Source organism: Copadichromis virginalis, linkage group LG23, assembly GCF_057382275.1.
Source record: "Copadichromis virginalis isolate Kocher_CV1m ecotype Utaka linkage group LG23, C_Virginalis_male_GT1.1, whole genome shotgun sequence".
Lineage (NCBI taxonomy): Eukaryota > Metazoa > Chordata > Actinopteri > Cichliformes > Cichlidae > Copadichromis > Copadichromis virginalis.
In genome coordinates this window covers 28,500,706-28,526,705 of record NC_140639.1, presented here as the reverse complement: position 1 = coordinate 28,526,705, position 26,000 = coordinate 28,500,706, and the positions used below count along the sequence as shown (strand labels likewise).

Sequence of the window (26,000 nt, the reverse complement as noted above, 5' to 3'; positions counted from 1 at the left end):
TGAATCACACAGCAATAGTACATTCATGTAGTTGTAAAAAGCATGATAATATAGTAATAATCCAAAATATTCATAATACATTACTCTCATTGAGTAACGTAACACGTTACAAAATACATTTTGAGGCATGTATTCTGTAGTGGAATACATTTTAAAACTAACTTTCCCAACACTGAGTATATTATTGTGAATTTTGAAGACGATCAACAAAAAAAATTGTGGGTAATATAATGTTTTTACTGATTTTCACATTCAGTGTGACTTTCACCAGATTTCACTAAAATGTAATTTAGCTCAAGTTGTTTTTGTTATCTACCATCACACAAAATTGAAAAACTGTAAACAACCAGACAGACAGACAAACAGAACCACATACGCGGATGTGAGAGTGAAGAAAATTACAGATACAATGGAGAATAAATAAAGCAGATTATAATATTTATTATTAATTAACATAAGTATATTCCATTTTATACATCAAGGCCATTTCATTTTATAAATATTTGCATTAATAATTAATTTCTCTTTATTATTAATTTTTGTACTTTTTGTCCTCCATGAAATAAGTTTCCTAGACTCGTCTGTTGCAACAAATTTAAAAGCTAACCATGCTCTTCCACTTTTGTATATAATATATTAGTGTTTTTAACATCTAGTCTTGGTTTTAAATCATCCCAGAGAGCCACGGAGGCAGAAAGAGTCCAACGGTCCCCAGCAGACACACTATGATGAACATCCACAGGAAGATCCGGTCTACGACCATGGCCACATACTTCCAGTCCTCCTTCACCTGAGAGAAGACATAAAACCAAAAATGAGCCAGTAAACTTGGAGAAATATATAAAACCCAGGCTGTCTTATGTTTGACACCCCTGATGCAAACTTTTGACCGCAAATCTATAACCAAAAAAATCCAATACTTGCCGAAAAGTCTGCATCTTCTGCTCTTAGGTGTTCAGCGATGTACGTTATTCCCTCCAGGGCGGATATGACAGCAGGAGACAAAGAAGAGTCCCACTGGTTCTGGGTCGAACCACACTCCACAGGGGTATCCCACTCTAAGCTGACAGTGGACCGTGTCTGTGGTAGGAGTGTATAGCCCAGAGACCGAGCAGAAAGACAAGATGGGGACCCAAACCTCTCCAAATGCTCCATGTTTGAGTAACCATGAAAGTCCCAGTGGTTAATTTCATCTCCAGCATCCACATCAGACTCCTGAGTGATCCAGATGCTGTGGGAGGGGCCCGGAGTCTGGAGAGGGAGGAGTTTATCGCTCAGGTGGTGTTGCCTAAGAAAGGTAGATGGGTTTGTAGAAAAATTACAATGACATTGTAACGACAAGCAAAACATTGTGAAAATATAAAACAGAAAAACTAATGATTACAACTATCTGTCACCTTAAATTATATATTTCCCTTATTTTTACCACTACCTCAAATTATCAATATACTTCTACTGCCAATAGATGGTGGTAAAATGCCTAGAAGCTGTCTGCCAACCACAATTAAACAACAAAAAGAAGTAGAGTTTGGAGGCTGTGAATGTATGGTGGGGCTGCTATGTTATCTCTCTGCAATGTGTATTAAAATCAGCCAAATGGTTCAAGCATATAATGAAAACAATAAACCTGTGCAGAGATTTTGTGGTTTCCTGTGTGGATTACCGCACTAACTCAGTCGAGAGCTAATTAATTGGATTGAATTAGCCAATCCTAAACTTCAACTCATACACATTTGACCACGTAGAAGTCAACTACACTAAGCTATTTATGACCATGTAAAAACCTGCAGTGCCTCTAATGGTCATAGAGGCTTTCTCACCTTGCAGGCCTGAGTCCATGATGCGGGCGCTTCATGCAGAGCCAGCGCGGCACCACAGACAGGAAAAGCCTCCGAACCCACCGGGGCATGGTGTGAGTCTCTGATGATCGGTGGTGCACATTCAAAACAAACACGGTGATGATGATTGACAGCGTGACAAAGATCATAGTGAAGAGCAGGTACTCCCCAATCAGCGGGATGACTAGCGATGTGGATGGGATGATCTCGGTGATGAGCAGCAGGAAGACAGTGAGCGACAGCAGCACGGAGATGCACAGCGTGATCTTCTCGCCGCAGTCTGATGGCAGGTAGAAGACCAGGACGGTCAGGCAGGAGATGAGAAGGCAGGGGATGATGAGGTTGATGGTGTAGAACAACGGCAGGCGGCGGATCACGAAGTAGTAAGTGATGTCGGGGTAGATCTCGTGACAGCAGTCGTATTTCTTGGTATTGTAGGTTCCTACAGCGTTGACAATTGCCCATTCTCCACTCTCCCAGTAGCCCTAAAAGTCAGACTCTTTTTAGCCACACTGACATTGTGCAGAGGAAGTTTAAAGTTAAAGCAGCAGGGGGAAAGCCTGTTACAGGAGAAAGCCAGGAAATAACAGAATAACAACAAGGAGGGGTTGGACTGAGAATCTTCACAGGACCCAAACAAAGCAGGGACTTAGTGCTGGAGTGGAATGAGAAGAGTACCAACAACTTAAACTTCACTTGGCTTGACACACCTCCCCCTGCTGGTCATCCTTACCCAGCATACAGTTCATCTCATGAACATTGTCCCCTTCCCTTGTCTTTGCACCTACAGCTTGCACCTCCATGTCCCTCTCAACTGAAAAAGTCAGGAAAGAGTTGTCTTGACTCTACTCTGGCAGAGTGGCTGGTCCTGATGGCATCAGCCCCAAAGTTGTGCTGCTCAGCTGTGTCTTATCAGGAACCAGAGTTTTAAACTGCATAAGGTCCTGACTCTCTCAAGGACATTCTGTCTTGTCCCTGTCCACAAAAACATCTCACCCAACTACTTCCAATGACCACAGGCCAGCTGCGCTGACCTTACAAGTCATGAAGATACTGGAGAGAATAATCCCCCACAATGATTATTGTTTATTGTTCTTTCCTCTTTTATTTTGGTAGTCATTTGTCTCCTGTGTGTTGCAGTTAGTTTTACTTTCCCTGTCACATTCATGTTATCTGTTCCTGTTTTCCCCTCTGTGCCTCATGCCCCTGATTACCCCTTTGTGTATCTGTCTGTATAAATAGTGCTGCCTTTTGTTACAGCGTACTCTCCAAGTGTTGCAGGATAGAGATCTCAAATGCAGACATGTGGAGTCAAACTGAAGAAACAAACTTACTTCTGCATTCTGTGCTTCAAAATCACACCATATTAACTCTTTCCCCTATAAAGACAACATTTCATGACCTCCCCTGTAGCCATAATGACACCTTTTAACACCTCAGTATATCAGTTAAGATGTAGTTTGCAGGCCATTATAATAGTTTCCATGTTTTAAATCCAAGTTCAGAAAAGAGCTTCAAGGGTTCCTCCTAGTATAGGGGTGGCCAACTCCAGGCCTCGAGATCCGGTGTCCTGCAGATTTTAGATGTATCCTTGATCCAACACAGCTGATTGAAATGTCTAAATGACCTCCTCAACATTTCTTGAAGTTCTCCAGAAGCCTGGTAATGAACTAATCATTTGATTCAGGTGTGCTGACCCGGGGTGACATCTAAAACCTGCAGGACACTGGCTCTCGAGGCCTGGAGTTGGCCACCCCTGTCCTAGTAGGTGTCCAAGGGGTAAAGAGTTAAAGAAACCTGCCACGTTTTACAACTCAGAAATCTCCCCAGGATTTGGGGTTTTTCTTTTTTCACTATTCTGTGAATTTTTCCAGAACCTATTACTGCAGTGAAACATGACGCTGGGAAATACTTTGTTAATTAAAATGTTAGCAGCCTGAGAGTTTGGCGGGCATTCTTCTGTAAAACAAAACACATGTGAAGAGCCGATAAGAGGAGGTAAAGAGGTGCAGGAGGTGTTAGGAAGGAAATCATAAGAGAGTATGAGGGAGGAATGTGGAGGGGGAGGGGAAGCAGAGCAACCTCCACCCACGTGTTCCCACCTTCAGGTCCACGGTGTTCTCAAAGGGCTCCAGGTCGATCTTGGCACGGTCATACGTCCAGGATCCGAACTTCATCTTGCAGCTCTGCTGGTCAAAGGGGAAGAAGGTGACGTCGATGGAGCAGGAGGATTTGTAGATGGCGGGCGGTACCCAGCGGATACGACCGGTGTAAAACAGCTGTGCCTTGGTCATGTGGGTGACAGCGAACTCCCCGTCAGCACTTTAACAAGAAAAGAGGGTAAAAAGTTTTAATTTCATTAGTTTTTAAACTCAGAAGGTGAATCAATAAACCTGGAGCTATGCCCATTTACACGAGCTATGCTTAATAATTGATAGCTGAATGTAAATGACACCGATGCAAGCTCATTTTCACTGAAAGCGGAGAGAGTTTCATCTCCATCCAGACCAATTTTAATACTCCCCCGAGCCCCGAGGGCTGGAAACTCAACTAAAACTGTGTGATGCAACATCGCCGTGCATCCGCAACAGAATCAGGGTCATTTATTCAACAGCATAATTTGCATGCATCGCCAATTGATATGCAGGAAAATGCAGAAAATACCATGGAGCTGTTTGTCTCCATGTAAGTGACCTCAACTCCTCTTTCGCTCTTCAATGAAGGAGGACTGTGTTATGGATCAAGCAGCTAATTGATCACTACAGATAATTTCCAGGTCCACCTACAGAAAGTCGTCTCTGTTCAGGAACAGTATGTGTGTCCTTGAGCATCTGCTGTGAGCGTGACTCAATATTTTAAATCCAAATAAAATAAGAGTTAATAATCCTTATTTACCCCCAGATGTTTTTGCAGGGTTTATAGAGATCTTTATCTGGCTTATTTGCTCTTTGGATAGGGGTCACATTGTCACAGGCTGGGTCTCTGACCCAGCGCTCTGAGTTCATGTTTGTATTTGTCTCATTTTGTTATGTGATTTAGTTTGTGTTATTTCCTATCTGCCTTTAGTTTAGGCAGTTATTGTTCCTGGGTTTTCTATGTTTTGGGGTTTTGTATTTATTCATCACATATTAGGTCTGTTAAGTTGTGTTGTCATGTTTTAGTATTTCCTGTTTTATTCTGACAATGTCATGTGTTCTTTGTTTATTGTATTTAGCTTTCCTCTCCTGGTCCTGTCATTAGGTTTATGTCTGTCAGCTGTTTTCCCCCATGTGTCGCCACTTCCCCTGATCACCTCATGTCTGTATTTAAGCCTTTTGTTTTCTTCATGCCATTGTCAGGTCGTCTGCTCATCCATGTCTCATCTCCAGGTACCCATGTCAGTTCACTATGGTTAAGGTTTTTCATGTTTTGTTATTAGTTCACCCAGTTTAGGTTATTGTTTAGTTTTCACCGATGCCCTATTATTTTGTACCCTCGTTGCTAACCTCAATAAACGGCTTGTTTTGTTAATCCACACCACATTTTGGTCTGCGTTTGAGTCCTCCTCTGCAACACATACGGTCTGCCCCAGTCAGACCGTGACACACATGATGGTGGTTGAAAACTCAAGGGTTGTATCTGAATAGTCAAGTTTTTCAGGAAGGTTCAAACTGAGTGAAATGATCCTGAAATATCTGCAAATATCTGCATGGGAAGCGTCGTAAGAACAGGTCGACCTCTGTAAATACGAAAGACAATGCTTCAATTCTTCCTTTATTATCTTTAGGAGAGGATAATCTGGAACACCTGTTGTTAAAGGAGATAATACCATCCCACAAATCATAACGACGAAAACAAATAATCTGCATGGCTGAGAAGTGGCACAGAGCATGTAATTCATTTATTTGTTTTAAACCTTCAGTCTGTTTCTTATGATGTTGGTGCGTTGCACAGAGGGAATATGTTTTTATATATAAAAAATGTCCTAAATTAAGATTATGGGCTGTACTAAATCGTTAGGCACTTTGCTACTAACAGCCTTTCACAAAAACACATCCATTTCTTTAGTTGACCCGAAAAATACAATACAGACATATTTTCAGCAGATGAACACTATCTGAAAGTCATGTCTTTAAGTAACAGGAAAAAAAAATCCAGCAAAGACCTGACACAGGACCTGAGAGATGCACCAGGGCCTTCAACTGATCCATCTACTGTTCACTAAATCCTCATCAGAACTTCTCATCAGACACTGGCTGCCGGACACCGGTGGCGCCAGTGTCCGGCAGCCTCGCCTCTGTCAGTGCGCCCCAGGGTGGCTGTGGCTACAATGTAGCTTGCCATCACCAGTGTGTGAATGTGTGTGTGAATGGGTGGATGACTGGATATGTAAAGCGCTTTGGGGTCCTTAGGGACTAGAAAAGCGCTATATAAATACAGGCCATTTACCATTTACCAAATGGTCTCGGTGGAAGTGTGGCTGTCAGAAGCCATTCTTAATGAAGGAAAGCAGGGAGAAAACGCTGAGGTATGAAAATTAAACAAGAACTGTGGCAAACGGTCTTCAGGAGTGATGAATTTGAAATGTTTGGTTCTGCTTTGGTTCATCATCAGTACATACATACATAGGAGGTGAGGAGAGAGGTACAACAAGAGAGGTTTACAGGCATCTCTAAAACACGGTGGAGGCTCTGTCATGGTTTCAGGCTGCATTTCAGCCAGTGGTGTTGGGGATCTTGTCAAAATGAATGAATTATGAACTCAGAAAAGTACCTTCAGACTTTGATCTACCACATAATACCATTTGGAAAATGTTTAACTGATAACAGGTAACTGGGCAAGACACTTTACCTTACCGCCTACTGGTGTTGGCCAGAGGGGCCGATGGCGCGATATGGCAGCCTCGCTTCTGTCATTCTGCCCCAGGGCAGCTGTGGCTACAACTGTAGCTTGCCTCCACCAGTGTGTGAATGTGAGAGTGAATGAATAATGGCATTGTAAAGCGCTTTGGGTGCCTTGAAAAGCGCTATATAAATCCAATCCATTATTATTATTATAACATTTTTCATTTTCAGCATGATAATGATCCCAAACACACTGCCAGTGCAGCAAAATCATACCTGGATAGAAAAAGACACAGTGGAACACTATCAGTCATGGATTGGCCTCCTCAGAGCCCGGACCTCAACATTATTGAAGCAGTGTGGGATCATGTTGACAGAGAACAGAACAAAAGGCAGAAACATCCAAATAAGAGCTTTGAATGTCCTTCAAGAAGCCTGGAGAACTATTCCTGAAGACTATTTAAAGAAATAACAAGAAATAATTATTTAGGCACCAGAAGCAGAAATACTATTTGTTATTAGTGAAAAATATTTAAGTATTTATGTGTTGCTCAGTACTCTGTTTTCCCAATAGAATATAAAGAAATGAGGGGGAAAAACTGTATTTGGATTTTTTAGGATCATAGGCTGCCTCTCAAAATGTTTACTCTGTTATCTGCTCATTGAGGTTAGAGGACACTTTAAGGAATAGACATGCTGTCCTCCAGAGAACTTACCGGTCAGTAGAAGGTGGTGTTGCACTTGCAAGCCTCTTATTTCAAACATAACTTGTGCCTAAGAAGGTTAGGCGTGCAGCACAAGTTACCGCGGCGATGCAATCTGGTAAGATGTAAAGAGCACCACTGTAACGCTGAAAGCCCTGGGTTTAACCTGGGGTTACCTTGCTAAGCCCCCAAATCCTGGCCTCCTGGGATAGACTGATGTCATTGCTTCTCTACTCTCAGTGAATTTTAAGATGAGTTTGACAGGATGAAGGAGGACGAGGAGAAGGGTGGACTCGTGAATCATGCGTGTGGTTTTTACTTGTTGTACAGCACAATGTCGGGCACCCAGATGAGCTCAGAAGGGACTCTGATGGACGTCACATTGTTGAAGTCAGAAGGACTCCACCGCAGCTTGTAATCCGTCCATTCCTTTCAATGAATACACATTTTTATGTCATTTTAGGACACAAAACACATTTGAATTACATTTACTTAACTTTCAGACCCAGTTTTTGTTTTCACCCACCTGTTTCAGCCACACGTTGGTTGTCATCATCTGATTTTTCTCATCCTGTTTTTTGTAAATGAAGTGGACACAGCGAGTGAGCCATGCATCTAACGCCCTAGTAGGTGCAATGGCACAAAACAGAAAGGGGGAATAGTTTTTAAAGTTTTGAAGGTATGGTTAAATTTCCTACCACATCTATAAGCTGGGCGATGGACAGGCCAAACTTGACGATGACCACGTCTGTGACGTTCTTCGCCGGTCGAGTCCACTTGCTGTAGCCTCTAAACAAACTCCTGAAGAGCTCGTCCTCAGTGTGAACACGATCCCAGTCCTCAGAGAGCACTGATAGAGAGGCAGAGACAGATCAGCAACACTGTCGGGTTCAGACTATCATCCTGCAGTAGTTTAAAAGTGCTTCCTTTGTCTGATCTATCTTATGTAATCAGTCACTCATATCATGAAACCTTAAATGTTTTCATCCAGTTTGATGCATTTTGCAGGTCTCATTTTACTTTCTTGCAAATCTCTAAGGAAGCTCTCACTCACTAAAACACATTTATACAGGCAAAAGTCAATCACACACACAGAGGCCTCTGCCAGAAAGTGGGCTTTGAGTAACTTCAGAGGTGATCCTTGATGAAAATCAGTGTATATAACCATGGTAGCATATGCTGCAGACATAACCTGGTCCGGAGTGGGTGAACACCCACTTGCTTCAATAACTATTCCTGTCAATAAAAGACCAGTTAAAGATTTTGTAACATATTTTCCTACTTCAAAGAACTTGGTGTCCCTCGTGCTTTTTATTTAGAGAGAATCTGATTTTCGCTTTTCAAAATCTAAGACACATTTCTGGAAAGTTTCTGTCCTTTTCTCAAAACTCTGAACCCCAAAGCTGGTTTTCAAACTAAATTCAGAACCTCTGATTTCACGATAACATATCAAAACAGGTTTTATGCTCAAGACTGTACAGTGTTGTCAGGTCAGGTGCAAGCAATTTATTAGAAACTCTAAAAATTAAATGAACACAAAGCATTCAAGACTTTTCAACCATATGTGCAATTCTGCAAAAAAAATTAAGCAAAGAAAAAAAAAAGACCCCTCACACCAGAATCCTCTAGTTGTAGGTAATTCACTTTATCCTATTTTCCTTCTTTCACATAAAAACATATAATAAATTATTATTTTCTATGTAATGCAGCTCTCATAATGCTTGTATGCATCATAATATTAGCGAGTGCAAGTAAACTTTATATTCTATGAGGAAAATGTGAACAAGGAGCTGGAAAGTTTCCTCAGAGATTTTAGTTCATATTGACACGATACAATCACACAGCTGCTGCAGAGCTGTCTCCTGTTAATAATAATAATAATAACTTTATTTATAAAGTGCTTTCAAACAAAGTGCTGTACAACTAAAGAGATAAATAAAATGAAAGTGATACATAGCAATACAGGTAAAAGACACAATACAAGTTAAAAACAATGAAAAATTAAAAACTAAAAGCCATAGAATTAAGACATGTAGGATCGGGTGAACAAATGTGTCTTCGACTTAGTTTTAAAAACCTCCACAGAGCATGCCTGCCGAATATCTTGAGGGAGGTTGTTCCAAAGAAATGGGGCACGAAAAGAAAAAGCACGCTCTCCAATTGTCTTTTTTCTGGCTCTAGGAACTTTTAGAAGGCCAGAGTCCTGAGATCGTAGAGCACGAGATGGAACATAAAGGTGTAAAAGGTTGGAGAGGTATGTAGGTGCCAATCCGTTTAAAGCCTTGTAGGTGAGAGCAGGACCTTAAAATCTGCTCGAACCTGACAAGGTAGCCAATGCAGAGATCTCAGAACAGGGGTAATGTGCTCAAATTTCCCCGTTCCTATTGAAATGCGAGCATTTTGCACCATCTGTAGACTTCTAAAACTTTTTCTTTGGTAGGCCAGAAAGAAGAGCATTGCAATAATCAATACGGGAAGACCTCTGCAGTGTCGCTTGACAAAACTTGTCTGATTCTGGCTATGTTCCTCAAATGATAAAAGGCGGATTTTGTTATCTCTTTTACATGAGTTTCAAAGGAGAGCACCATGTCGAACCACACACCCAAGTTTTTTACCTTGTTCCTGCAATTTATGACACTGTCATCAATTTTCAAGATGAAATTTTGGGACAAGTGATGAAATTTGTGTGGCCCAATGACCATCAACTCTGCCTTATCAGTATTTAGGAGCAAGAAATTATCCGATAACCAGCCCTTAATTGCAGAAAAACAACATTCTAGTTTAGAGACTTCAGCACAATTTCCAGTGGTTAAAGGAACATAAAGCTGCAGGTTATCAGCGTAACAATGAAAGGTTACATTAAAAGAATGTAAAAGAACACCAAAGGGAGCAGGTACATAGAAAACAGCAATGGTCCAAGTAAGGAGCCCTGAGGGACCTCATGCCTCACTGCACAAGTCTCTGTCAGTGCGCCCCAGGGCAGCTGTGGCTACAATGTAGCTTGCCATTGCCAGTGTGTGAATGTGTGTGAATGGGTGAATGACTGAATGTAGTGTAAAGCGCTTTGGGGTCCTTAGGGACTGAGTAAAGCACTATACAAATGCAGGCCATTTACCATTTACCATTTTTAAAACTAACAGCCTGAGACCTCCCAAGCAGGTAAGATCTCAGCCATGATAAAACATTTCCTGTAATTCCAATAAAATGTTCAAGCCTATCCAATAATATGGAGTGGTCCACAGTGTCAACTGCAGCACTTAGATCCAGCAGTAATAAAACTGAAGTGCAATCATTATCTGCATTTACCAGCAGATCATTTACCACTTTGACTAAAGCTGTTTCTGTGGAGTGATTTGGTCTAAAAGCAGACTGAAATGGTTCAAACAGATTGCTTGTTGACAAATGCTCAGTGAGCTGCTTAAAAACCACTTTTTCAAAGATTTTAGATAAAAAAGACAGATGTGAGATGGGTCTATAGTTTGCGACCATATCAACATCCAGTCCAGGCTTTTTCAAGATCGGCACTACCACAGCTGATTTAAAACATTCAGAAAAGACTCCGGTCATCAATGAAGTATTTAAAAGAAACAGAATGTAGGGTCCTAATACTGACCACAGTTCCTTTATAACCCAGGCTGGTAGAGGATCCAAAGAACAGGTTGTACATTGAGCTGCTTTTACAACCTTAGTTAATCCAGACAGAGAAATAACCTTGAAGTCACAGAACAGTTTATCAGCACCAACAGGCAAAGCAGCTGAGTAGTCTAATGAACAGCTTGAGGAGGGAGTAATATGATTTCTAAGTGTTTCAGCCCTGTCTCTGAAAAACGTAAGAAAGTCATGAGCTATCAAATTAGAACAGCAGAGAGTTGACTTATTCTCTGTAAGTTGCGACACTGTGTTGAAAAGGAGTTTTGAGTTATGTTTATGACTCATGATGAGATTTGAGAAATAATTTGCTTTCACTGTCGATATCGCTGATTGAAGAGAAGATAATGAGTCCTTCCAAGCCTGGAGAAATATGTCTAGTCTGGAAGATCTCCAGTGATGCTCTGCTTTTCTACAATTTCTTCTCAAGTTCAAGAGCTTCTCATTTAACCAAGGCATAGGGTTCCTTTTTTGACATTTCAACTTCTTTACGGGAGCAACAGAGTCCAGTAGTTCAAGAAGTGTATTATTAAGATTCGCAGTCAAGGTGTCCACACATAACTCCTGAGTAAAAATAGGGTCCAACACATCAGGTAGATGTAATTTAACTCCAAACAATGCTTCGGGGCTAATATAACGAGATGATCTGAGGGGCAATTTTCCCCTCTCAGAAGCTGGAGATTTAGGGATTAAAATATCAAATAAAATTGCTGAGTGGTCTAGAATAGGTAAAACACAATTTTCAGACAACCTGGGGGAGCTGAAGAAACTGGCATCGGTGGGGCAAAGTTCCAGCAAGGGTGCCACTTCACCAGCGCGCAGCCATGTCTCAGTTAGGAACATGACATTCAGCTTATGAGTACCAAAAAAGCCCGAAGAGCATGAGTTTTATTTGATACAGATCTTGCGTTTAAGAGAGCTAATTTATTTGCATGGTTTTATTCTGTTTCTATTGCATGGTTTTTAGTGTTTTATGTGACACGGTTTTTATCCACTGTGGACTGGCTGCACATGGGACAGCTGATAGGGACCACTTGCTGAGGCAGGGGTGTGTCTAGAGGTGGCCTATCAGCTGTGTAAAGACCTTTTAAAAACAGGCTAGCTGAGCACTGAAGGAGAGAGGCCCCAGACTGGAAGGTTAATGCGAGATGGCCAGTGTGACGCGGCGACCCAGTCCTGACCTCATGGAACGGCAACAGTGAGAGACAGCGTGTGTGATTGGCAGCAGGGCAGAGGTTTACCTCTGCCTGCATTTGTGAGTAGTGTCTCTACTGTTGTTTGTCTGCCGAAGACGAGGCTGGCGTGGACTCTGCTCTAAAGAAGGAATTCCTGGCCTGCTGATGGACCCATAATGAACATGTGGCATAATTATAGCGGGGGGGGGTTTAGTGAATGTAGAAAATGGTAGTTTTACGGGTTTTAGAATTGTTTTATTTAGTTTTAGTAGATTGACAACATTTTATTACGTACATTTTAAGGGTGTTTTTATTTGTGCTCCCTGGCCTAGTAATAAACTGTTTCTGATCAGACCTGCTTCCTCTCGGTGCCCGACTCTGACTCGCTTGCTCCCCCTTGTATTTTAAAGAATCTTTCTTTTTAGCGTGACATTCTGGCGCGACCGCTTTAGTGTCGCCGCGTGTTACACTCATATACCAACAGGGAGTGGGTTTTTTAAACTAGCAGGGACACCACTAAGAACATAAAACATAAACATTGCAGAACCGAGAGACGGCGTGCCATGACATCCAGCGCCATCTTCTTACAAACGTTCCACCACATCTCAAAGGAGCTCTATTGGACTGAGATCTGGTGACTGTGGAGGCTATGTTCAAGGAACCAGTTTGAGAGGATCTGAGTTTTGTGACATAGTGTGTATTCCTGCTGGGAGCAGACATCAGACGATGTTACACTGTGGCCATAAAGAGATGTACACGGTCAGCAACAACACTCAGGCAGGCTGTGGTGTTTAAAGGATGCTTAGTTGGTACTAAGGAGCCCAAATTGTGCTAAGAAAATTTCCCCCACACTATAACACCACCACCAGCCGGAACTGGGGCCCGTTCTTCGTACGTCGCTTACTACATCCAAGATCAAATGACACATCCAAGACCAAATCATCGCGCTAACTGTGAGCTCGCTAATCCGGTTCCCCGAACACACCTGCTGTTGACGATTAGTACAGCTGGATGAAGTAATGTGAGATCACTGGGTATCGTAAAAGGGGCTACGCATCGATAGTAGAAACATTGATCGGCAACCCTCTGATTGGTCGGCGAAAATGTCGAAGGAGCGCGCTCGGTATTTTTCGGCAGCAGAGCAAGAACTCCTGAGTGAGGGATTTCAGGAGTTTCAGAGTTTAATCAGAACGCAAGGGAACACTGCAAAGGCTGCAAAAGCAAGGAGCGAGGGCTGGCAGAAAGTTGCTGACAAATTAAACTCGTAAGTAATTTAATAATAATAATAATAATAATGGATTGGATTGATATAGCGCTTTTCAAGGCACCCAAAGCGCATGACAATGCCACTATTCAGTCACTCTCACATTCACACACTGGTGGAGGCAGCTACGGTTGTAGCCACAGCTGCCCTGGCGCAGACTGACAGAAGCGAGGCTGCCATATCGCGCCATCGGCCCCTCTGGCCAACACCAGTAGGCGGTAGGGTAGATTTATTATATTACACTATATTATCCAATATTATATTACATTATATTATATTATGTTATATTATATCCCCTTTCACATTAGAGCCACAACAGGACCCACTAGAACATGAGAACAAGTAAAAGTGAAATATAAGAATATTCTACAGAATGGTAATATTTATCACTTATATTGCTTTTCGTCTCTTGGAAAGAGACCCTGAAATAATCTGTTTGTTTGTTCATAACAGCAACCAAGAAAAGGGCAGAGCAAACAAAGACAGGTGGTGGTCCTGCATCCCCTCGTCAACAAGTTGGTTAAGTAAATAATACCCTCACGGGAATATCGATATTTCTCTATGAGCACACTGTCGCGCTGAGCTAAAGGATCCTGTCTATCCCGCAATATACGCTGAATTCTGAAAACTCTCCTTATCAATCTTGCACCTTCCGCAATGGGCTGCTCGCATAAACGGACAGGACATGGCTGCGACAGACTTCCCAAATCCACCTTCGCTTTTATAGCCGTGGTCTCTCATCTTGATTACACGAAGTAATTTGCAATTGCTACTCTGAAATATGAATTACATCTGTAATAATCACATACATGTAATAGAATGTTAATAGTACATTTCCCTTTTTTAGGAAATAACCTGTATGTATCTGTGTGAAATCAATAAATGGATCAGGTGCTGCATTATCTTTGGTTACATTGATGTTATTTATTTATGGTGAAACAGTGGTGGAATATCGCTGTTGCTTTTGTATAAATGAAGCGGACATACCTGAGTGGCCGCGATCTAATCCTGTTTACATAAAGTAAACCTGCTCCCGAGCAGGTTTACGCTTACGGCTCTGTTGCTATGGCAGCAAGTCCCGGATGAGCCGAACGATCCAAGATCACGCGAAATCGTCAACAATCAAATCCAGCTAACCTACTTAGCGAAGTACGACGAACGGGCCCCTGTTCATAGAAGGCACGATGGAGCCATCCTTTTATGTCTGATTCTGACCCTACCATCTGAGCAATATTTTTCCAATCTTCTATTGTCCAGTTTTGGTGAGCCCATGAGAACTGTAGCCTCAGTGCGGTGTGGTCTTGTGCTGCCTCATGGTTTCATGTGTGTGTTCAGAGATGGTCTTCTGCATACCTTGGTTACCAATATTACAGCAGAAAAGAACACATTTACAGCCTGCTAGAAATAATGGCTTAGAACTCTACCCTTCTACTTGCACACAGTTCTATCGTCATTTTTTGCTCTTTGGAGAGCTGCACTTCTGCACTGCGCTGAAGTTTCTCTCTACATGAGGCAAAATAAATACACATACAGGACCATAAATCCCATGTAAGCTGTTTCAAGCACTACAGAGATCACAAGACTTCGGTTTGTTGTGGTCATGGGCACCACAGACATGTCCCACCGACCAGAAAGCACCAAAAGCTCTTCATAGCTCTTATACTCTTTAAAACTTTTTCATTTACAGTAAATAGTTTGTTCACTGATGGCTTAATCACTGTCTTGTTCACTGCACTTTTGCTGTGTAGAAACTGAAAGAAACATTTAAATATCTGCACTCTTCAGCACTTTCACTTCACATTCCTCCTCTCTGAAGACCTTCCTCTTCCCCCATGGGTCATGGGTGTTCCTGATTTATCTCCTCACTTTTCTCCCCCTCCAGCCTTTTTTAAGGACCAGTCTGCATTTTCACTCATACTTCGCTTAAACCAAAGTCATTACAGTTGAGAGAGATACTGTACCCAGTCTCTGGGGGAAAAGCTATTACCTGAATTTTATTGTTCATAAAATTTCAAAGATTAGGATGTGATCTACTACACTTGGATTTAATTTGATCTTACGCACAAACCATTAGAGATAATTGAAGTTATTGTAAAACACTGAGTGTGGTTTTCCAGCGTTCATAACTCATCGGGGGAGTCCTTTCACGCTTGAAATAAAACTCTTTAATTCTCAGTGTTTGACCTTTTTGTATCAGATGTGATTTCTCTTGCAGGATAAATGAACACCGATGGTAACTATATTGCTTTTCTGTTCAGCTTGCATCTAGAAAGCCCTCCATCACTCTCTGTCTCAGCTTTGAACTCTGGCGAGCCATCTGGCATCACCAGCAAGCAATTTAGGATTAGCCAGAGCAAGAAACGGCGAGCCAACAGCACAAACTGTGCAAATGTGATGCCAGTTTTTCTGATTACATTGGCTATTTATAACTGGCAAAATGATGTCTCAGGTAAGGCTGTGCCAGTGGAGGACAAACAGATATGTTGTTGGATTGTGCAGCAGTTTGTGTCCCTGGATTTAGCATAAAGACCCCGGCTGCTGTGTCTCATTTAGGACATGATTAAGGTTTAAGCTAATTTGTGTGGAGAATTATCAGTGAGCTTCAGTTTCTCTGAAGGATGAGTTGATCCTTTTTTGCCTGAATACTTAAGATTATGTTAAATCTATAATCCGTTACTTTTTCACACCAAATGCACTAATTAAAATGCACCTTTTAAACGTGTCACTGGGTGTGCAGCTTTGTAAACAAGCGTGCTTCACTTTACGGTTGGATCATTAGAATCACTACAAGTCCTCAATGGTTTTTACTCACAGGTCTTATAATAAAAAATAACAACCAGAAGAGTACACAGAGATAACTTTCAGTTAGGATAGCCATCTGCAGTGCTGAGAAAAAGTATTTGCCCAATTCCTGATTTCTTCATTTGTTGATATTTAGAATAGAATAGAATAGAATTCAACTGTATTGTCATTGCACATGCACAGGTACAGGGCAACGAAATGCAGTTTGCATCCATTCAGAGGTGCTTTAGTGATATAGATATATTACTAGGGATGGGTATCGTTTAGGTTTTATCCGATACCGGTGCCAAATCGGTACTTTTGAAACGGTGCCGGTGCTCAAACGGTGCTCAAACCGGTGCTTAAAGAATGGAGAACACAAAATTGGTCCAAAAACCTCTCATGTTCAGCTGGTTTTTGTAAAAAGATAACAATGTTAGCCTTTTCTGCGGCTATGGGGCATATATGGTATCACTCTTGGCTGGAAGCAGTGCTTAAACAATGCAAAAAACACAAACTTTATCCAAAAACCTCTCATGTTTAGCCGTTTTGGCCAGGGTGAAGGGAGTATCTGCCATCAAACAAGAAGACAGCCGCATGTAGCTATGATGATGTTTGCTAGTTCACCTTACCTGCATTAATGTAATAACGTGGTTAGCCTACTCAACGTAAATTACACACGAACAACATTAAGCTACTCACGCAGAGAAGAACGGCTGCTGCTGCCATCATCATCCGTCATCATTTCTGCTACACTGGCAGGGCTAGGGACCAGGACTCTCCTCTTCGTGTTTTTGGGGATGTTGCTAACTCCGGGTCTGATAACATGCACCACACCCGCAGTAGATGCGCTCGGTGTGGGGTCTCGCAGCAAGCTATCAAATACGGCGCATTTCTCGGCTTTTAAAAAAACCGCTATGCGTCGCCAGGTGTTTCATCGGATTCGAGGTGTTACTTCCTTTGACACTATCACAGTATCAGCTTAAAGCACTTGTTGCAGGCTGCTGAGTTTGCATATTTTGCTGTGAAGTACAGCCAGACTTTTGACCGCTTCGCCTTGGGCATTTTTAATCTGTAGCTCTGCTCTAAAAGAACGTACGTACCTGGACCCGCCTACTATCCTCGGAAATGTAAAATGATTGGCTAGAAGTGTATCACAGCTCAGGAAAAAAAAGCACCGAAATAAAGCACCGAAATGTGCGCTGCTTTTCGGTCTGGTTACTACCGTTTATGTCAGAACCGGTGCCATCATGGCACCGGACACCGGTACCCATCCCTATATATTACAATATATATTAGCAATAATATAGATATGTAAGTATATTACAGAAATGGGTCTATTATGGTATGTTATAATGTACACGGTATGAAGTATGTTGTGAATATTCTATAACTATAGGTATGTACAGGCTGTAGTGAGTACAAGCTATGTACAGGATATGAACAGGATATAAATATGAAAAACTATACAGAATATGAAATAAATAACTTTACAGAAATCTGAGATATACAGTTATACAGAAATGGGAACTATGCAAGTTGTAAACAGTTGTAGGGTTAAAAATTATCGTATGTACAGAATGATTATTTACAGAGCTATACAGTAGTGCAGTTAAGATAAGTGAGGGTGTGGATAATTTCTACAGAGGCTATATAAAGTGCTAGTGGTTGTGAGTGGTGGTTCAGTCCATGTTATTATTGTGTGTTTGAGGGTACAGTTGTCCATTGTGGGTGTGTGTATGTTCAGTCCATGTGTTAACGTGGGTCAGATGTTAGGAGGCAGAGTTCAGGAGTCTGACAACTGTGGGGAAGAAGCTGTTCCGGTACCTGGTGGTCTTAGTCCGGAGGCTCCTGTAGCGCCTCCCAGAGGGCAGGAGGGTGAAGAGTCCATGTGATGGGTGACTGGGGTCTCTGATGATTTTCCCAGCCCTTTTCAGACACCGCTTCCTGTAGATGTCTTTTATGGCAGGAAGTGGTGCTCCGGTGATGTGCTGGGCAGTTTTCACGACCCTCTGCAACGCCTTCCGGTCCGAGGCAGAGCAGTTCTCGTACCAGACTGTTATACAGTTGGTCAGGATGCTCTCGATGGTGCAACGATAGAAGTTCACCAGGATGTCTGAGGACAGGTGATTCTTCCTCAGAGTCCTCAAGAAGAAGAGGCGCTGGTGAGCCTTCTTGACCCGCTTGGAGCAGTTGGTCGTCCAGGTGAGATCCTCGGAGATGTGGACTCCCAGGAACTTGAAGCTGCTCACACGCTCCACAGTCATCCCCTTAATGTGGATGGGTGGATGTGGGTCAGCATTCCTCCTGTAGTCTACGATGAGCTCCTTAGTCTTCTCGGTGTTAAGCAGCAGGTTGTTTGTGTCGCACCACTCAGCCAGACGATCCACCTCCTCCCTGTAGGCGGCCTCATCGTTGTCACTGATGAGGCCAATCAACGTGGTGTCATCTGCAAACTTAATGATGGTGTTGGAACCATCAGCAGGTCAGCAGTCGTGGGTGAAGAGGGAGTAGAGGAAAGGGCTCATCACACAGCCTTGTGGTACACCGGTGTTCATTGTGATGGTAGATGAGCAGTGGTTATCCAGCCGGACATGTTGGGGGCAGCTGGTCAGGAAGTCCAGTAACCATTTGCAGATGAGGGAACTGATGCCCAGGTCTGTCAGTTTCCTGATGAGTTGTGAGGGGTGGATTGTATTGAATGCTGAACTGAAGTCTATAAACAGCATTCTGGCGTAGGTGTTGTTGTTGTCCAGGTGTGAGAGGACAGAGTGCAGTGCAATGGAGACTACATCCTCTGTGCTCCTGTTCTGGCGGTATGCGAATTGGTGGGGGTCCAGGGTGGGGGGGAGACAGGAATTGAAGTGTGCTAGGACCAGCTGCTCTAAGCACTTAGTGATGATGGGGGTGAGGGCTACTGGGCAGTAGTCATTGAGGCAAGATGGGTTGGAGTTTTTGGGTATCGGGATGATGGAGGTGGATCTGAAGCAGGCCGGTACCACAGCGTGGGCCAAGGACAGGTTGAATATGTCTGTCAGCACTCCTGCAAGCTCCCCAGAACACGCTCTGAGAACACACCCGGGGATGCCATCAGGACCTGCAGCCTTGTGGACATTGATCCTGCTCAGCACCGCTCCTACATCGGTGGGGAAGACAGTCAGAGGTTGGTGGTCTGGCGTCACATCTGCTTTGGTTGTGGTTGTGGGGTTCCCTCGCTCAAAACGAGCATAAAAGTTGTTGAGCTCGTTGAGGAAGGAGACATCAGAAGATGCGGGGGAGGGTTTGGTGGTCCTGTAGTCTGTGATGGTCTGGAGTCCTTGCCACATGCGTCGGGGGTTGGAGTTGGAGAAGTGTTCTTCTACCTTCTTTTTGTAATGGTGTTTGGCTTTTTTGATGCCCTTCTTTAGATTAGCCCTGGCTGTACTGTAGGCGTGTGAATCTCCTGACCTAAAGGAGGTGTTGCGGGCCTTCAGGAGGAGACGAACATCCCGGTTCATCCAAGGCTTCTGGTTGGGGTACATGGTGATCCGTTTCTGGGTGGTGACACTGTCTGTGGTTTTGGAGATGTAATCCAGTACAGATGAGGCTCTCTGGCCACACTTTAATTGTCCTCACAGCAGGTTTCACACGTTGGATGAGTGGTGAATACCTAGGTGTGAGGAACAGGGAGAGATGGTCCGATTGTCCAATGTGGGGGAGGGGTGTGGCTTTGTAGGCTGCAGCCAGGTTGGAATACACATGGTCTAAAGTATTGTCTCCTCTGGTGTGGCAGGAGACATGTTGGTGGAATCTGGGGAGGACTGTCTTTAAGTTGGTGTGGTTGAAGTCGCCAGCAACAGTAATAGCAGCCTCGGGGTGTTTATTCTGGTGTTTGTTAATGGCTGCAGAAAGTTCTTTCATGGTCAACCTAGCATTAGCGTCGGGGGGTATATACACGGCAGTGAGTATGATCGAAGTGAGTTCTCTGGGGAGATAATAAGGTCTGCATTTGACCATTAAAAACTCCGCATTAGGTGAGCAGTGACTCTCAGTAGTAGTGGAGTTCATGCACCAAGCATTGTTAATATAAATGCACAAACCTCCACCTCTGGTCTTGCCGGAGTCATCTGCTAGCCTGTCGGCTCGGTGTGTGTGGCGTCCTGCTAACTCGATAACATTGTCTGGGCAGCTGTTGTTCAACCATGTTTCGGTGAAAAACATGACATTTGAGTCCATAATCCGTCTGTTGTTAGTGATGGAGAGCCGTATCTCATCCATTTTGTTTGCCAGAGAACGGACATTGGCGAGGAAAATACTGGGTAAAGGCAGCCAGTGTGGTGTTAGCTTTAGCTTAGCCCGTAGCCCTCCGCGCCTACCTCGCCTTTGTTTACGATCTCGGCGCCGTCTGCGTGCACTTCCGCCCGGCCGGGGAGAGTGGGCAGCCTCCAGTGTTCTGGAGATCTCTGGGATGAGTCGGAGATCGGCGATAAAACTGTTGGAGTTATGAGTCCAGATGTCCAGAAGCTCTTGTCTGCTGTAGATCAGCAACGCACAGCAATTATTTATATTTGTCACACTTTCACGTTTCAGATGAAACAAATTCATCAAGTCTCGTCTCACATTTACCCAAATACATCTTTGATGATCCCCAAGACATTTTGGGAAAAGTTATCTTGCAGAAAAAAGCAGAAAACCCGAATTTGGATGATTCTGAGTCCTATTACGTCTGCATAAACCTAAGCATTTCATGAAAAGAACATCATACCAACGGTCAAACATTACTCACCACGATTGAACATCTGGCCTTAGAGAAGGAAATTGCAGAAGCCTTACCCGACCCTGTTATGAGAAATTACTTGACTTTGATATTCAGGATGTCCTCCATGTGTTTTGAGAAGAAGGTCCTTACGGGTTTTTTGACATTCTGCTTTTAAGAAAATATACGGTGTTATTTAAGCTATATAATTTTAAGTTTTATTTTTTAAAGCTTCTGAAACTGTATGCTGAGTGATCGTGCCGTTTGAGTCTTATGTACTGGAACAAAAATAGAACGATAGGCTTAAAGTTCAAATTTATTTCACAAATAAGTATGGACCACATTCATTTGAATAAAAATTAAGCAATTTAATAAAACTGAATTACAGAATAAAGTTGTGTCAAGGACTTAAGGAAACACACAGACTCCCAATGCTTCCACAGACCAAATCCTGCTTCACATTGCAGGCCTCTGACTAAATGCCGAATTCAAATCCCATTTTTGCAAAGCGTTAACATGACAGTAACACCAACCAGCTTAGAAGAAATGTTGAACTTTTCCTTTAACATCTATAATTTTGTTTTTTCTGTCTCAATGACAAATATTGCTGGCTCTGCAGACATTTTTGGCAGCATGTTGGTCTCCTTTACTTTGATGACAACCTGTGGCCAAACAATCAGAGGAAAAAGGGAAAACAGAGAAGCTAACTAACTTTGGTGAAACCTAGCCCAAAAAGATGATGGTGACATGAATAGTCTGCGGCCAAGAAGTGGACAAAGGTGATGAAATGGAAGCCATATTGGCAGAAAACGGTCCCATGAGGTTTATATTTTTGGCAGCTAAAGCAGAAACAATAAAGTTGATTAAGGAACTTGGATGGGCGAACTAAATCCTGTCAACTCCGAGTATATCCAGCTTCAGGTGCAGCAGGAGGGGCGGACACAAAAAGGAACTCTGTGTTTGGTAAGGTCTGACAATTTAAGTTTGTTTAGAAAAAAACTGAGTTTTCCTCATGTCTGGGTTACTAAAGCCAGTTTTCTTGAATAGGGCCCTGCTCTACATGGATGTCACAGGCTAAGCCAAAGATGCAGCGATTACTCAGGACACTGAAGTAGCTCTGCAGACATTTTTGGCAGACATTTTTGGTGGACCTATCAGAATGGGTTAAAGGATTACAATTGATCTTTCTTTTTGTTCTTTTTTTCTTTTTTTGAGAAACTACTCCACTTCGAATCTAGTAGGGATATCTAATATCACGGTCTCCATGTGGCCGGGATATTAGAGAAAACTTTGTCACAAATGTCAAACATTGAAAACACTGACCTTTAATTAGCAGGAAAATCACTCAGTGGGTTCACATGAATTGGAAATCATTGAGATGAGTCTGAATTAAAGTCTATTAAAAGCCTGGAAAGACAGGTTTTCAGATTTTAACCAAATGTAGACACTAAATGGAGGATCATAAGTGATCACTACAAAAACCATGAGAGAAATACAAAAAGAATACTTCCCATTTCTATTTCAGGAACAAACATTTTACAATCTTGGCACGATTTCTTAAAATTCTGCATCTAAAAGGTCTAAAAACAAATCAGATTTGTTCTCAACGTTTTATAAAGTACTATCTGCATATACAATACTACTCTATTTGTATAGCACATTTCTGAGGCTGGCAGTGCTTCAGGTAATCTCAACATTTCTTCTTCCTGTGACATATGACTCGTATTATTTTCACACTCAGTGACTCCTCATGCCCAGCCAATGAGGGCAATGTCACTACCACAAAGCAGGGGTTTTATCTGTCCTAATTTACTAAGAGTAAAAAGCCAACATTTCTAACCTGTTTTGTTAACTGGGGACTTATTTACTTGAGCATCGTAGACAGTTTTGTCCATCAAATGGTCCAAAATAAAAGGTAAATGCGTAGTTTTCTGTCAACTAAGGTTTCTCAGAATCGTTGCCTTTGCTGTAGGTGATCAGTGGTCATTCAACTGCATGAAGTTTAACAGAGCCACAGGATTGTCTCACTGTAAGGGGTCTAGGGTTCAGGTTAATTTGCCTCCCATGCCTCAGCTTCTGCCACTTTAGCAGGAACTTCTCTTTCTCTCTCACCCTCTTCTCTTCTATTCTCTCCATGCTTCATTTCAGGTGTGCCAACTCGCCCACCCCTGCTGCAGCTTATATGCTGTTTCTCAGCTCCGCCCCAGCACCAGATAAACAGCTTTTTCTATTTTCTCCTACTCACCTAAACTCTTCCGATTAGCCCCGACTCCTGCCTCCAAACGCTCTGTCACACTAATTCCCCACTGTTCTACCACGTCAGTTTCTGAAACTAGGGTGTAATTTTAAGCACCTAAAAAGACTTACAGGTGCACAATAAAACTGAAGGTCTTAAATTGTAAATAAACCTTTCACAGGAGAGTACAAATGCCTTATTACCACTTTTGCAACAGGCTAAACATTCGCTCATCCCTCTTGAAATACCCTGAAAGCAGTCATTAATTCCAGATAGTTTGTGCATATATGCATGTTAGTTTTTGGTTTTTCACTGATACCAGCTGATACCTTTTGAGAGAAATTGGTATGAAAACGGTCACAAATGTGCAAAATGTGTTCAGAATTTTGAGTGCTCACAAATGCCTGCTCCGCTCCACGCACAAAAACAGATCACTGAACACTGTTTTACACGTTTTTGCATTAAAACCTGGATATTTAGAAGTGTTTTTAAAGTGACAGCATCACAGACCTGATCGTTTTTTGCCTCAAAAAGCTTCCTGTGCTGTGCCAGCGTCAAAAACACATAATACACATCTAAATGAGTGGAGACTAACTGAACTTTTGCAGTCCTGTTTGGGTCTGCTGTGTACTGAATCGGGATTTAAGCTCAATCCTGACTCTGCAGGATGTTAATTTTTAAATGAAGTCATTATGAATATACACTCCAAAAAAACAGAAACGTTTTTTTAAACAGTACCACTTAAAAGCATAGCAATTAAGTAAATTCCATTAAATGTAATGTTTCACTTGTAATGTTGTTTTACTTGTGTAGCACAGTTACATGGAAAAAAATTACTTAAAGTCAGCATAGCCCTTTGTGTAGATGCCCCAACACAGATTGTATAAAACACCTTTAAAATGCTACTTTAGTGCATTGATCATAGTAATAATAAATGCGAATGTGAATAAATGACTATTGGCCTTCTATACGAGCCAGCAATAAAGGACTACAAGTTTCAAATATTCTTTTGCACTATCAGAACATTGCAGGAATATGCGATATGATGATTAACAGCCTTCCCTTACTCGATTAATTTGCAACACCGCTTTATAAATGCATCATGTCAAAACGGGAGAGCAAAAGATGTACCCCAAGTCTCACAGTCACTGATTCCTTTAAGTAAAAGGGAGGCAACAAAGTTATAAAGTCAGGAAATCCCCATGAGATGACTAAAAGCCTCGGTGCTTTTCAACGTGCTCCTACAGGGAAGTCACGGCTGATTTTTACCATATAAATCCTATCAATCTTTTTCGCCGCCTCTCTTACCGGAGTTGATGAGGATCCAGCAGCAGCAGAGAGGCGTCAGGTCTCGTTTGCGCCCCATTTGAAGCGCTACAAAGGGATCCCACCGGCGTTCACACGAAGCTCAGCTTCACTCCGAGGTTCCCAGCGCTCATCTTCACTGTCACACTCCTCTCCACACAGCTGCATGGATCCCAGTCACAGCCTCCCAGTGCACATCACCGCTGAGGTATCAAGCTCCCATTGGACTTGATTAATCGGTCTTACATCTCCACAATAATGCTGCCTCAGGTCTGTAATAATGAGAAGGCGGGGTATCATCTGGTTAATTTAATCAGCCCTAATAGTTCCCAGTAAATTATTTCAAATCTTGACTAAATTTTAATTAAATTATTTTGATCTAAATACTGCTGATGGTAATAAAATACTACCAAGAACAAGAAAAAGCCCAATGGATGCTGGAAATATGAAAGTATGTCTTTTGAGAATCAAGTCACACAACTTCTGGTTGTAGGGTCTATAAATCCACGTTAAGGCTACGTACCCGGGTATTTTTGAAAACGCAGATTTTTCTATGCGTTTGCACCTTTATCCACACGTAAACGGCGTTTTCGGTCACTGAAAACAGAGATTTTTAAAAACACCTGCCAGGGTTGATATTTTCGAAAACTCTGTTTTTGCATTTAGGAGTGGATGAAGAAAACAGAAAACGCAGGTCAAAGGTGTGCGCCTTTTTTGACGTCACACTGTGCGCCACGTTATTGTTTTGGTGAAATGAATTTCTACTTAGATAAAATACGGTTACTGTTAACTTTACTCTCTGTAGTGTTTACATGCTTACATACAACACAGTTTCTGTCCCTCCACACATAGTATCAGCTCTGCTTCTATGCGCCATCTTTGTTTACTCTTTCCCACCCAGGGATTGGTCAACATTCCTACAGGTTAGGAATATATTGCCGCAACTTTGGCATGTTCCTAGCAGTGATGGGTCAGTCGCGAACGAAATGGTTGTTAGAGCCGGATCTTTGACGTGAGCTGTGTTTTTTTTTTTTTCCTTTCTCTCACCCTCTCTCTTGCACTTTTTTCCGCTTCACTCTGCATGCCAGCCTTGTGCTTTACGCTGGGAAGAGGAGGGAGGGGCGGTAGTTACACTCAGTAGCACAGGAATAGAGAAGGAGGGAGAGACAGAGAAAGAGCCAGGGACAAAAACGTCACATTAGAAAGGTATAGTAATCATCCACAACTATTTTCAGTTGCAGATGATAAAGGATTCAGAAAGTTTATTCATGCAGGCCCATATGACAGAGAATATGCATCTTCTTTTTGTTTTCATATTATAATTTACATTTAATTGTGTTGTGGTTTGCAGTGTTTTGTGTTGTTTCACTTTAAATTTGTAAAAGGAAAAAGCTGAATATTTAAATAGTTAAAAGTTGAAATGTGACTAGTAAATTTTTGTATTATATGATTTATTTATTACATTTTATGTGGAGTGAATAAATAAAAGTA

General features: G+C 42.2%; 1 protein-coding gene across 1 annotated transcript; it reads right to left on the bottom strand.

Annotated features, from left to right (window-relative positions):
* Positions 1–430: 430 nt before the first annotated feature.
* LOC146681094 (neuronal acetylcholine receptor subunit alpha-2-like) lies at positions 431–24,776 on the bottom strand. Its single transcript, XM_085448109.1, has 8 exons — positions 24,513–24,776; positions 8,064–8,215; positions 7,892–7,936; positions 7,685–7,794; positions 3,941–4,160; positions 1,821–2,323; positions 925–1,288; positions 431–790 (listed from the first exon to the last, which is right to left on the bottom strand). The coding sequence occupies exons 1-8, from the start codon at positions 24,568–24,570 to the stop codon at positions 665–667; spliced, it is 1,578 nt and encodes a 525-aa protein (XP_085304235.1). The 5' UTR covers positions 24,571–24,776; the 3' UTR covers positions 431–664.
* Between the last annotated feature and the right edge of the window lie 1,224 nt (positions 24,777–26,000).